Below are 15,205 nucleotides of genomic sequence, written 5' to 3'. Positions count from 1 at the left end.
CATTTTTTAGATTTATTTCTCTGATCTAATCCTTTTAGAGTTTAGGTGGAAATAATTTTGTCAATAAATTAGTAGTGGTGTTCAAATTTTGTTTGCACATCAAATGCGATAAGTTGTCGAGAATGCTCGGCTTCGTTAAGCGGAGCGCGTATTAGCTCATTCTGTATATTACGCTTGTTCGTAAAGACCTTGAATATGACCATTTTCTGGAATCTTTGCGAAGCAAAGTACTCCTCGTTATTTAAAATGTTTTTAAGTTTTTTCAGATATTAATAACACGGATCGTATCCGCATGTGTATCTTATGCCTTTTTATAGAAGCGTTGAAATACAATTAATTGCATTCTCAGTGTAGCATATATTCAATAAAGCACTCTTTAAGGTTGGTAAGAGGTAGTTTTGACCATCCGTCGATGCTTGGAGAATTTTTGCTACGAGATGCGAGAAGTGTACGCACTAGAAGATGTTTGTGGTATCTTTGCAAAATAGGAGTGATATAAACTAATGAGTATTGCCTAATCAATAAATATGTGATCCTTTTAAAGATTTACGTTTAAGAAAAAAATGTTTAGTTTATTTCCAGTTACGGTTTTATATGGATAGATTGAATCAAAAAAATGTTTTAAATACAACAAAACCATCCATTTACAATTTAACAAAAACGATAATACAAATTAAAACCATATTTAAATATAGTTACAATCTTGCAATGTGCTTGTTATTAATATACCACTCCACAGTCTCCTTAGTAGCGTCTTCGAATTTAGTAAATTTGAAATTGGGCAAAAAGCTTCTGAGCTTCTTGTTAGACACGGTCTTTTTAAGCTGTCCATCCGGCTTGCTGGTGTCATAAACGATCTCTCCTTTATAATTCATGGCGTTTTTTATAGTTTCCGCCATTTCCTTAATTGACACTTCGTCATCCTCGCTGACTGAAAAAATAAACGACTCCGAATAAATCATGCGATCAAGATTGAGAATGATTTTTATGACAAAACCTTTCCTACCTGAAAGCAATATGGGTTCGACGCTGTTGTATTCTCTGAACACCCACAATAACAATTTTGCCAAATCTAACGAATATATAAACTGGCGCAAAGGTTTCCCTGTACCCATCACGGTGAAAACTTCGTCTCCTATAATTATTTATTGAAGCGTTTAAGGCTATTAAATTCTTAGAATCAAATATCGATATCGTCACAATTAGCATTGGATTGACTGCTTTATGTTGTATTAATTATGACAAGTATTGCTAATATTTTGAGCACTTTGTCTTATGCAATATTTAAAAATATAATAATAATAATAAAGGTCCGATTTTATTTTTTGTTAAAAAAATGTATTTCTGAGATTTTTTCACCGCATTACAACAAACAAGCTACTGATAAAAAATTGAAAATAGGCTACTGATGAAAAACTGAGGCGAAATTCTCACACTAAAAATTCCATATCTAATTAGTCATAGTCACAACATTTTTTATGCTACTTATTCAGAATATAAAAATAAATATCTATAGCTAAAGTCAAAATTATGGTGTTTTTTCACGAAGAAATTTGGTTGAAATAGTACGTCTGAAGCTCTACAAAATCATTTAATTTTGATTTGTAAAGTACACTTAATCATGGGTTCACTTTAAAAAAAAGATCTGCAAATGGTCAATCGGCGAGTGATTAATCCCCTCGTCAACCGACTCCTAGAGTCAGTTGATATCAAATTTTGACTTAAGACAGTACGCTGTACACTTATATCTGATATTCACAGCTCATTAACCTCAAAGTAATACTTATGAACTATATTATCTTCCTAGCTAAGGACGTATTGATGCATCGGTGGCAACAAATGATTTTAATTCTAGAATCAATGCAACTTTTAACCTTTTCAAAACAGGACAACGCCTATTTCTAATGTCGATCAGCACGAGAGTATATCATGTTGACGCTTTATTTTGATTATATGCTTTTAAATTTATTTTGTTTCTGAGAGGTCGATATTATTAATTAATATATATTTAGATCATGACATGTATATGTTTATATATTTTTTTCATCTCATATGTGAATAATTAAAATAAAATCGAACTTAATTATAAATAGTTACATCTGTTGATTGTAAGGTTTACTAATAGCTTATAATTAATAAAATATATATCATTGATTTATATGTTTTGATTTCAGTCTATTGTCTCACTACTTACTTAATAGTTTTTGATTGTGTTTACTTTTTTAATAATTGACTGAGATAAAAATAATAAATTATATATATAAATATATTTACCTTTCTCCATAGCATCGTGCATTCTTCTGACGATAGCCGAATAAACATGACTAACTTGAATATTGAAGTTGTCATTTGGACCAAAAATATTACACGGAATGACCGATGTGAACATGCATCCATGTTGTTCATTGTATGCTCTTATTACATTTCATAATTCATGGTATTAACATCAAAAAAATATCTAAAGCCTCTAAGTATTAAACATATCCATACCTGTTAGCCACGTCTATCATACGCTTCGCGTAAGCAAATCCATAGTTAGTTTGGTTTGGAGGACCTTTGTGGAGCTATATATTTTTATATATTTATAATATTAAAGATGAATTTTAATTTAATATATATTAAGGCAAACTACCGTTGTCTCGTCCATAGGAAATGTAGCTACGTCAGGATAGACGCAAGTTGAAAGGACAGATACCACTTTCTTGACTTTATGATTGAAACTCGCCTCTAAGACGTTCATGGTCATGGATAAATTGTTAATCTGTCAAAAACATATATTATAATAATATATATGTAACTATAAGATGATTCAAATTGAATTGATATATTTAAATAGCATATAGCTAAAAATAACCATTAAATCTGATTTATGTGTTATATTGTGAAAAAGTCCACCAACATAAGCTGCTAAATTGATGACATGAGTTGGATTATATTTTTTAAACAATTTCTCAGTTTCACCCTTATCGCTGAAACCAAATATAAACTAAATTAGGTAATTTTTTTTTGATATTACGAATAATGATTTTATTTTTATTACCAGAGATTTCCATCTTTAGAGCCGACATATATCCATGTTTCGTTACAAAATTGTGGGTTACCCTTTTTTTGTTCATCTCCTACAAATTTTTTTATAGCACTACCTAATAAACCAGTAGATCCAGTCACTAATATAACATTGCTATTCCCTTCCATTGTTATTTACTGTCTCGTGAATAACTGTGTAACTAATAATTGCTAAAAATTCCGTTCCATTTATTGAGTGTCCATTACACGAAAATCGTGTTTTAGAATATATAAACATGCAATATTTATCTTTACGAAGTATATAAATATACTATTTCTATGAGTTTTAACAACTTATTTATCTTTTTCACGTTTTTATTTTCTATTGTATTCAGTTTCAAAACTATATAATATTTAAGCTAGTTAAAAAAATTATAACAAGCATTCAGATCCACGCGGAACACAATTTGTAAATGGTTTTTAACTTTATTTGCGATTAGTACATAAAGTAATTGTTTCACATTGTCTTATTTCATAAATATTTCATACGTCATAATCGATTGAGAAGATTTTCATGAATCTCATAAATATTTAGAATAAAATTGAAACTTTTTTAATTTATTTCATATTATGAATAAATTATATTTTATCAGTAATAAATATAGATTGCTTTCGGTTAATTTATACAACTTTTATGAATCTTATGTTGATTTTTGATCTAGTATATTATTTTCCCTTAATAAAATTTAATGTATCTTAAAAAATCGTACAAAAAATTCAAGTACAATTAAATAAATTTAAATCTAATTTATAAAAACGACATACTTTATACAAATTAAGTTGATTGTCAAGATAATAAGAAATATTTTAATTTTGAGTAAAGATGTATAGATACAAAAAAATCACTGACTGTTTTAATTTTTACATACATAAAGATCGATAAAATTGGTAGCAATTAGACATAGATTGTGCCGCTGTAGTAGGGTTTTATTTTGATATGAAGTTACATGTTAGAATATACAATATAAGGGGCGCGAGCGCGTAACGGCACGCGTACAAACGCGCCGAAGATTGCCAGTCTAAACAAATACGTTACGCCAGTGTTACCTGAGTCGCCAAGTTTTGGCCATAATAAAATCTAAAATAAAATATATAAATACAAAGAGGCCCCTTACACAATAAATATTTTTTGTATACTTTACATAGCTATATATTATCGCCATATACGCTTACAAGATTGTAAAAAATAATGGAATGTATCATACATACACATGTATTTCTAAAACTAGCGATCCATCATGTCGCATGAGCTGTAATTTAATATTTGCGATATAAAACCCAAGACGCTATCCAGCCGTGAAGGGTATCGTCGAGATAGATAGAAAAGGCAGTTAAGTCTCTCGTATTGTACTTTATTACCGAAGCTCTAATGAAACGAAACAAGGAGGGTACTACGATCCGATCCGCGAGAGTCTGAAAATTAAGCCATTAATGGCCGCGATAAACATTTCTGTCAGCTCGCGCAGACTCAATCTCTCTCTCTCTCTCTTTTCTCTCGTTACCTTGGCAACACTAGTTGAATGCGAGTGAGGGTTTTAGGAATTGGAGCAATGTGTATGTACTCGCGTTTGGCTTTATTAAATCCATTTTGGAGGCATTATTTAACCCTTTGAGTGAATTGAGCGGCACTGTACGACGTGTTTAACGCGTCAAAGTTTGACATTTTGTTGTTTTGCATGTACATACAAGTATTTATTCTGGGAAATTGCTCTAATGTTAACCTTTTGTAACCGTAAAACAAGTTTGAACAGTTCATTTATTATAAACCCTTTTCTTAATAGAGTAATGATTATACAATATATTTTTTTATATAATATATTTATACAAATATAATATATGTATAATAGCTAATTAAATACACTACATATTTATATAATATATTTATATAAATTATACATCTAATGCCATTTCTCATGGAAGTATATATATAGATTATAAAGGCTTTTTAAAATTTTAATAATAATTCAGACTATATTAAATTAATTTAATTGAAATATAATTAATTATTCACAGTTGTTATTTTTTTTAAATCAGATTATTAGACTCAGTGTACATTTCCCTAACTTGTCTTTCACACGTTTAAAAGATTACTAAACGCTTTATTTTGCTTTACTTAAAGTTTGATCCACGCACATTCTTATATAATATATATGTAAAGTTATAAATGAAATACACGCAATATTATGATTTTCGCAATCCCTTTAACGAACAGTGATAAAATGTAGTACTTAACTTAGGATAATCCGGTCTCGAAATAATCATGAGCATACAGACAAAATATAAACATAATTGATGTTTGTATATATAAATAAACTTGTTAAAGAGAAAAACGTTGTTATAATTTTCTATACGCAGGAATAGGATAAGATATCCATAGAAAGTTAGCTATATTAGAATGATTGCCATTCATATGATAAAGTGAGGTTCAGGGGTGCCTACTTTTAAGACAGTATTAAAGAGTAATTTATATTGGTCAAAATTTGTGGAATACAATACATAAATTCGACAATACATAAATTTAATATTTGCCGGAGCATACATTACGGTTTGATTAAAAACTATACAGATACAACACTACTACGCTAAATATGTTCCAGCCTGAGAAGTAGAAGCTTTATTGTTTCACTAAATAATGAACACTCAATACCGCGTAAAATTCCATCTGAAGTTTTTCAGGAAAGTTTTCTTGTGCCGTTTCTCTTTATCTTGTATGGGAACCATATCCCAAAATCAAAAAAATGCGCGTTAAGATATGTACACTGACGATATAGCTATTTTAACAAGTTCTTACTGTCTTAAACCAGTCGCAAATATAATAGTCTTAAAATTAAAATCAATTGTATTTACGAAACCGCGTCCCCAAAGTTAGCAGGCAGTAATGTAAAATGGAAATCTCGTAGAAAAACCTAGATCTGGAATTAAATTAACATATTTTGGAATCAAACTGTAAAGGGCTAGCCGCCTTTCGGTCTATCTTAATATACAAACAATTTATCAGATCCATTTTAACATATGCTTCTACGGTGTGGACTACCACCGTAATGACTATTTTTTTCGGAATTGCGACAGTCATCCAAAATAGAGCTGTATATGTAAATATTATATAATACACATTTTTATATAGATCTTTAAAAACTTTATAAAAGCCTTAGTATGAAAATAATAAAAAAAAACATTATTATTTTCATACTAGAATACACTATAAAAAATAATTTCCGTAAACTACGATTTACACTACATTACTACTACCTTAATTTTAATTATAAGCTCAAAATTCCAAAGCACATATTGTTTAAGAGGTTGAAAACCACAGATAGGTACTTAAATTTGTACCTTAATTTTTTTCTTTTATTTATAACCACCGACGTTTTTTATATGTATTATATTTTAATTGTGTACTTAAAAAAGGTAATAAAATTAATTAAAATATTTAAATTAACGTTTTATAAGAAAAAGTATATTAGAAGCATTTCACAGCTATCTGTATGTTTATTTAACTTGGATCCCTTGACAAATTTGAACATTCCATGTTTAAAGTATTGTCTGTTAACAAAATATCAAAAATGTTTTTTACAAATTAAGCTACTGTTTTATACTTGAATGAGAATAACATATGATTTTTTAAGCCCTCAGCAACCCTTAATAAAAATATTTTTCAAATATTACAGTGTCACCAAAAACTCGTAAACTGTAGAATAAACAGATCAGGAACATACTTTGTTTGTTTGTGATACTTTCCAATTTGATAAAACAATAAAATATTTTTTTAATGTCTTATTGGTAATTATTACTACAACTCTATCAAAGAATATTACCAGACTTCACCAATCACAGATATTATTAAGTAGCACTACAGTAATAAACCTATTAATAAACGAAATCAATATATTTTTTTCTAAATAGAGTAGAATTATGATTGTCCTTGATTGTGTGAGTGTAAAATATACGCTAGTTTTGTATTTATGTACATATAAACTACGCGCAGGTAATAAAAATGTTTCCCAGCGTAAATGTGCGGATTATTTAAGGTATTTTGGGTTTCGTAAAATATTTTATAGTTGAAAATAAATAATAATAAAAGTTACACGTTAAAACATTCTTTGTCTGATGTTTCCCACAGGTGTTGAGAAATATTTATATATATATAAATTTAAATATATTATATTATATGTTAAATATTCATTAAAACATATAATTTTACTTTAATTGCAAATATAATACCTGTTTTTAAATGCAGTGTAAATTAAAATAAAACACTTTTTCAGAAATCCGAGTTTATTGAATTAATCAGTGAAAAATGAAGCAAAAGTTCAATTTAAAATAATTATATCTGGAGAGATAAATAATATATTATTATCGTTGTACTTCAATATATTTCAAATTTGCTGTGTTTCTTAACAAGAGATACATAATAAGTCAATAAATAAATAAATACAACCTGTCTGAGTGGAAAATACATTTTTCTCTACACATTATACAGTAATATTTATTATTTATGTGTATCAAGGCAATACTTGGGTATAAATATTATATATTTTCACGAGAATTTTATATATAAATAAATATTGTTTATTTTTATTAAATTATTTATATATGATATTAAGGTTAAAAAAGTTTGATCTTCAAAAACGATCTACTTAATATGAAATTTAATAAGAACGTTTTCTTAGAACTTTAACCAAATCGTGATATTAAATTATTATATAGTGCAACATAAATGTAATTTAAATATGTGACGCAATAAGAAAATCGAATAGATTGATATGTTATTTTATAGATAGTATTTTTATGTGAAAGCATCTTTACAATTCCGAATTGCGTTTTATTTCAGAGTGACAATCAATAAGCCATTACATAAATGACAAACGACCGCAAGCAGATGCGACTTCTTTTTTGCGTTTTGTTTCGATTTGTTGCGACTCATGTAAATGTAAATTCAATTTCGAAGATTTACAACGTTCTTTGGATGGGTTTTGTTGCCCTTTTCCTTTCGGTTGCGTGTTTTCCACGTGGAGCGCAAAAATAAGGTCACGTTTTTGGAATGAGATGAACGTGTGCCCAATGACTATTTTACCTTTCGCCTACGAAGTATAATAGACGTATTAGTTTATCGAGTCATTTGATTTAGAAAATAGCTAGTATTTATATAATAATAACATAATGTTATTGTACAGTTATATTTTTATATAAATCTTTTTCATATGAACGCTCTATACAAGCTGTAGCATAAAAACCAAAAGAAAAGTATGGAATTGTCTCGGGAATATCAAAACTAGACTCATAAAGATTAGTTTCACAAATATGGTTAAAGATAAGTTGGAACTTATCTCTTTTTATTTAATCAAGTATTGATAATATATATGTTTAAATTAACCCATTCCACGATATGCACATCATATGATGGGCAGCTGTGTCGGGTTAATAGCGTGAAGCCCATCATATGATGGTCTCGTAAACTGCATGTTGTTAACGAAACTAATGCTCATTTACACTTATTGGCAAACGATATAAATATTATTTTTATTACAGTATTTATTTCAGTCAAGAAAAGAGGGCGTCGCCATGTTGCGTCACAAGCGCCACAATAAAACTGTGAAAATATATTTTTTTCACTAATTTATTAGTGATTTTATTTCAAATATCTCAGTAAAATTCTACAGCTAGCATCATCTGCTATATTTTTTCAAAATGGCGGTTATAAAAACGAATTAATAATAATGATTGCTGTGACTAATGCAGTTTTTTTGTCAAAAACTGTTAAATCTCAAACCTAGTTCTGTTTGTCCACACCGTTAACGCTATATTTTTTTAACCAATTATTTTAAATATTATTAAAAGAAAATAAGCAACTCTAATATATATAAAAAAGGCAATTTTCTTTATGTACTCAAAAACTACTGAACCAATTTTGCTGAAATTTTAAATAGAGTACCACGTAGTAAAGGTTAAATTCTCATAGCCATTTATTTCTGTACATAGACGAAATAGTTTATAAATCACTGATATATAGTAGTAAAAGTTGTTGAAAAAGCTAACCCATATATCAGATTTTAAAATACATTTTAACCTTTGAGTACACAATAATAATTATTCTGTTCATATTTGCTCACGTCATTCGATACGATCTCGTGTGTACTCAAAATTCATCGTTTGCGGGTATGTTTAATAAAAAAATACACGAGCGAAAAATAAAACTCTTTTGCGATAAGCATACACATAGTACGCAATATTAATATTTCTACAAACACGGCCGACATATAATATTCATGTCTGAAAATAAATACGGTGGGGCAAACAATGCGTTTGAAGAATTGCCAGGAGCGCGAGATGAAAGCAGACAGAGAGGACAGATTGATGAATTAGGGGAGACTGGGTTCATGCCCTTATTCACTCGACAGCCAGATCAGAATTATGTTTTATTTTTAATATAAAAAATCGAAATAAGTGTGAACTATTTTTTAATAATTTTAATTAATGTTTTTTTTAATTATTTTATTAAGTTTCTCAATCATTGGTATCCAGAAAGTTCACAAACTGCAAATCACCAACTGGTAAATTTGCGAATGGAAAATTCACCGACTCCGCAGTTAATCACCGATGATTGTAGAATTGGTGAATTTTTCATTCGACAAATTAACCACTCGGTAAATTTTCCTAGAACCCAATTTAAGCTGTTTGTGTGATGTAGCTATTTTATATAAATAATAGAAATAAATTAATTTATTATATTTTGAATATTTTTTTCAACGTATTATCATATTTGCAAGTAGGTGCTTGTAAGACCTACGTCTTACCTGGAAACTGGAGCGAAGTGCTAATGTGAGTAACGCCTCCTTTGAGCGCTGTTTTGTAAAATACGTGAGATGTTAAAAAATATATTCAAAATTCACAAATAGATAATTATTTTAAGCAATATATGAAAAATTAAAATAATAAACGCTATTTATTCGCATTCGCATTATACAATTTTTCATAATGCACACAAATTTATGAATTTACGATCAATATTAGATCTCCGTGTCTGGTGTTTAACACAACATTTTAAACAATTCTAAAACGCTTCCGGAGAGGAAGCTCAACTTTTATTTCAGCCTCTCAAAATGTACACTGTAATAAAGTGCAAATAAAAAAAGCCATGAATCATTTCGCGGCTTCGGATATGAATATTTCATTACGCGTTGGTTGGTATTGTGCGCCCAAAAATACAAGTGCGAAATTGTCGCTCATTATACTAAAAGCAAAATATATTGGCGTGAAAATGTCTGAAGCTCTTTCACGGCATGTTTAAAAGTTAAAATTGTAGCAAAGAAAAAATATTAATGTGTGCGTGCCGAGTCATAAAAAGTATTATTGAAGTATCGCGCTCTCGACGATAAACATTATGCGGTAAAAGCGGGGCGTTAAATTTATAATGTCAATTAAAAAATATTGAAGCACGAGCAATTATAAAAAAATATTTACAGTCATAAAATATGCTAATATTTATCTTTAATGTTATTAATGTTATATAATAGTTATATTACACTAATTAAAATTATGCTACTAGTGCTTTTGTGAAATAAAGTCCTAATTTAGTTTTCGCAATTTTTTATGTTGACTGAAAAAATACAAATATACGCATATTACTTATGAGGGTTAGATTGATATAAAACATGAATGTATTCAAGTCAACGAACAGAATGAAATCGAAGTAATGAAAAAGTTGGTTGCCTTTTAAAAAATATATTCGTAAAGTCTGTTTCTATACAAAAAATAACGAATAATATATTAAATAAACGACTCTAAATAGAGAATTTATGTTCCATAAAACCAATCGCGCTTTATTTGTCCAATTAACATTTGGATAAAACAGTACTATTATATTATTTTTAAGTTGTGCAATAAATCATTTTCATGTGAAAATACAAATTTATGCTTTTAAGGCAAACGACTTTTCACTTATGAGTAATTGCATTCTCTTGTGAGTATTTTATATACTATGATACATTTTATAGCTGTTATCTTGTGTTGATAAAAACGTTGATGAATTGTTTGCAAAAAAATAAAAATGTAAATCAAAAATTTACTAGAATGTTACGCAAATTTTAATTAAAGTGTAACTTTAAAACTAATAACATGAATTTTTATCAGGACTCTGCTGATTCACGGTATATTTCGTATACTACATATATGATTCATTGGTCATTATCTTTATTGCTAGAAGCTGAATATGAGATTTTTACAATGTGAATTTTTAAGAGTACTTTTATGTTGGTAAAAGCTAAGAAAATTATTTCACTTACTACAATATTATTCAGATACAATAAAAGATGACTTAAATATACATATTTTAAATATTTACATAAATACTTACAACCCATGGTTTGTCACCTGATTTTTGTCATCTGATGTCAATATCAGCACGTTTATTTTACCAAACTTAAAAATATTCTACCAAAAAAAAATTTCTAGATCTCTAATTTTGTTTAAAAAAATCAAAGTGAAGTAACATATCACAATCTTACCCTCAAGGTTTGTTATTCAATTATGCTGCTACAGAATTTGGACTCTTAAAAACTGTTAAAATCTTATAGATTTCTGACGATTTGCCTTTTCGGATTTTAAGCCGACTATATGTTGCCAATAAGACGCTTGATAAATTTGTCATGATTATTATTTTCATTGCATACAGTAAATATATTTTTAGACCAAAGTCTAAGTTTAACTGTCGTGGCTTTTTGTAAAAATCCAAGATCTGAACGCTCAGTATTCTCGTTGGTCAACACTGAAGACTAATACTGAAGAACAAAAAAAAGAAGAGAGCAACTGAGTGAAAGGTGAAACATATTTCAGTCAGCAATATTTTGTGAACCGACAAAAGTTTTTCCACCAAAGTTCATAACTTTGGCGTCGACTGAGCTGCGCGTTTAGTTTTAGTGAATTTTCATAATACTTTAGGCTAATTGATAATTTAGTTTTGTATCTGCTTCGGTAAAAATAATTTAACAATTAACATTTTATGTGATCAAGTTTTAAAAAATACAATGGTATTTTGAATGGAACGCAGACGAAGCCTGATACGAAAGCTAGTAACTAGAGTCTCCAATTACTTGAACCATCAACTACTCGAGTATCGAATATTAAAATTTTAAAATACTCGAGTACTCGAGTACTTTCGAGTATTTACCAAATGTACCAAAATAGCTATTATTCAAATTCGTGCACATATAAATAAATAAATAAAATACTTAGTATGTTCATTTTTACAATTATTTTAACTTCACGAACATACTTTTTAAAAACAATAATGCAAAAAGTGTCTCGAATTTAATATTACTGCTAACCTTTGGTTTTATTATTCCTGTTATGGAAAAAACCCTTTCCGTTGCTGTTGATGTTGGTCTTATTGTCATTAACGCGTTGGATAAGGCTTCTAATTTATATCTGTTCGCTTTTTATAGATATACAATTTTTTGAACTCTCTTTTTATGTTCTCTTCTTTCATTCCCTTCTCTGCTTTTCTCTTATTTCCTTCGACTATTGACAAAATAGCATTTTGTAATTCTTCTTGAATAGATTTTTTTTCTTAACAATATACAATATTCTACTCCTTCTGATTAATGCGAAGAATTTAAATCTATATCCTTCGAAGGTGTATTTGGGTGAATCCCTTTCACTCTAGAGCTAAACGGTTCGCAAAGAACTGACTTTACTTTAAATGCCTTTAAAACACACAATTGTTTTGATTTATATTTTAAGCTGAGGGATCAGTATAAACAATTGACAACACTTTACGCTACAACTGCATAGTCATAAAACCTAAAAATGTATTTTGTTGATATTTCATATTGTTCATTGCCATAAATTAGATAAGTCGGGACTGTCGAACAGAAAACACAAAAGAAATTTCTCCGTCGTACCCACTAACATAGCCGACGACCGGAACTATGCAACTATGGAACTATGAAAAAATTATACCTGATAGTAACCGCTCTAACTCGGGACTTCGGGCATAAACGCCAAATAAAAGCAAGACGTTAACCTTTACCGGACCGAGTTAAAGTTAATTTTGTTTCTGAAATATTTCAAAATTTTTTAATTTCGAGTATTAATCGAGTAATTTTCAAAATACTCGATTATCAAGTACTTGAAAAATAGACAAGTATACTCGAGTATCGAGTACTCGATTACTCGAATTGGAGACTCTACTAGTAACATATTTTAAACTACAAATTTGTTTTTGAATTCAAGTATGGTTTTATCAAAAATAATTCTTTTTCTCTTTCTATTTATGTATTTAGTATTATACAAATTATGTATTTATTAATATTGAAATATTTAACTTGGATAATTTGTTTATTTAACCAATTACATAAAAGCAACCATAGCGACAAAACCGCACTTTACGATCACACGAATGCATTGTTTGAAAATAACGCACAACAAATTGCGTTCCTTTCTCCAAATTTCGTTAATTAGGCGAAGCCAAAAAGTTGAGAGTTTCGAGCCTTTGACAAAATACGAAACGTTCCGCCTATAATATATTTTTAATACAAAGCGAATTAAATTGAAATTCCCACCGCGTTTCGGGATATTAGCTTTCGGCGAGAGTCACGTACTTCGTACAAATATTCCGAGGGCATTCTCAAATATTGCATCATGTAAAAGTATATTGCAATGGAGAAAAATCAACAACAATAGCCCCGAGAGAGAATGTTTTAATGGCTTTCCCAAATGATCCATTATAGGGGCTATATATGCATTGAACGACATCAAAGGCTTGTATATATTTTTTCAACTGCAAGATCATTTTGAAACTGAATACAATTTCAGATTCGATTTATTTTAAGCTGTCGATAAATAATATCAGAAAGGCTTGGATTCAAAATCTAATGTTTCTGAGGGATCTAAACTATTTATTATCATATAATTATAGGTTTTTCTAATATTTCAAAAGCTTATAGATGAATAATTAAAAAAATAAACTAGGTAGAGCATACTTATTCATTTTTAGTTATAATATTAGTTTATAAATAATATGTGAATATCACTGATTTTTTAATCTTGTATTTCGCTACTTAGTACTTAATTATATTGTTTACCCCACTGTAATACATTGGTATGACGCCTGACATATTGGAAATTTTTTTTTTTATATATACTTGTTTTTTCCCTTATGAAAGTCATTCTGTACAGCTGTGTTTTAATTTATTTGCACCCTAGAATGAATACTAATCTAACGTTGCTTTTAGTTCTTGATCCCAAACTTTTTAGAAATAGGGCCGCATGTGAACATTTAAAATATATACGAAAATAGTATTAATAATATGACTTATTGCATTTTTCTAAATTACTTATGAAGATATATATAAAATTATCAAACAAAAAATACAAATAAACACAAATATTTTATTTGATTGATCTGCTTGTTTTGTAGATCTTTCAATTATTTTATTTATATTTGGTGCCTATTTAGAAGCACCAATAGTCAAAAAATCTTTCAAATGACTCTCAGTCAGTTTTGAACGGTTTTTGATTTTAAATATTTCAATCTAGAAAAAGTTTCTTTACAGATGTAAGTTATAAAATATAAATCATTTTTCTAGAAAATGTTCAAATATTGCTATCATTATTTTCTGGTATCAAATAATAAAACTGAACTACATTTTAATTTTGTAACAAAGAATTCAGATTATTGTTAGATTGCAAATATATCAATTCTAACTGCATATTTAATCAATCTCATTAGGATCTACAAAACAAACAATTTTTATTTGTATTTTTTTAATTTCCCTTAATCTTTGTTGCCTGTTTGTTTTGCGACTTATTTCGCTGCAACAATTACGAATGGTCTCGATATTATTAATAATTTATTTTATTATTAAAAAGTATATAATAATTTAGTATTTTCTTAGCCAGAATATGAAAATTAAAATAATTTAGGGATTTTACAATTCAGGAAACACAGCTGTTATATCTATAAAAATACATGTAAATGGCCGTTTGGGTTGATCGTTTATTTTTTGAAAATTATTGAAATATTCAGTTTATAGTTTAACGTATGGCGTGCTACGTATTATAACGACTCAAGTTAACGAGCAAAAAGGCGATTTAACATCGAAATGCAAACACCACGAGACTATCAAAAGAATATATTGCA

At 28.5% G+C, this 15,205-nt stretch overlaps 2 protein-coding genes across 2 annotated transcripts in view; one reads left to right on the top strand and one right to left on the bottom strand.

Moving 5' to 3' along the window:
• Window positions 1-15,205, top strand: part of SP2353 (EGF like, fibronectin type III and laminin G domains protein pikachurin) — a 185,904-nt gene that overhangs the window by 98,141 nt on the left and 72,558 nt on the right. The window lies entirely within an intron of this gene.
• On the bottom strand, window positions 696-3,195 carry LOC148233872 (GDP-L-fucose synthase-like). Its single transcript, XM_088188885.1, has 7 exons — window positions 3,041-3,195; window positions 2,855-2,969; window positions 2,633-2,761; window positions 2,491-2,564; window positions 2,275-2,414; window positions 1,007-1,135; window positions 696-931 (listed from the first exon to the last, which is right to left on the bottom strand). The coding sequence occupies exons 1-7, from the start codon at window positions 3,193-3,195 to the stop codon at window positions 696-698; spliced, it is 978 nt and encodes a 325-aa protein (XP_088045011.1).

Source organism: Plectrocnemia conspersa, unplaced genomic scaffold (genome assembly GCF_051122295.1).
Source record: "Plectrocnemia conspersa isolate PC_06_02 unplaced genomic scaffold, ASM5112229v1 ptg000007l, whole genome shotgun sequence".
Classification (NCBI taxonomy): domain Eukaryota; kingdom Metazoa; phylum Arthropoda; class Insecta; order Trichoptera; family Polycentropodidae; genus Plectrocnemia; species Plectrocnemia conspersa.
This window is presented reverse-complemented; position numbering and strand designations above follow the sequence as displayed.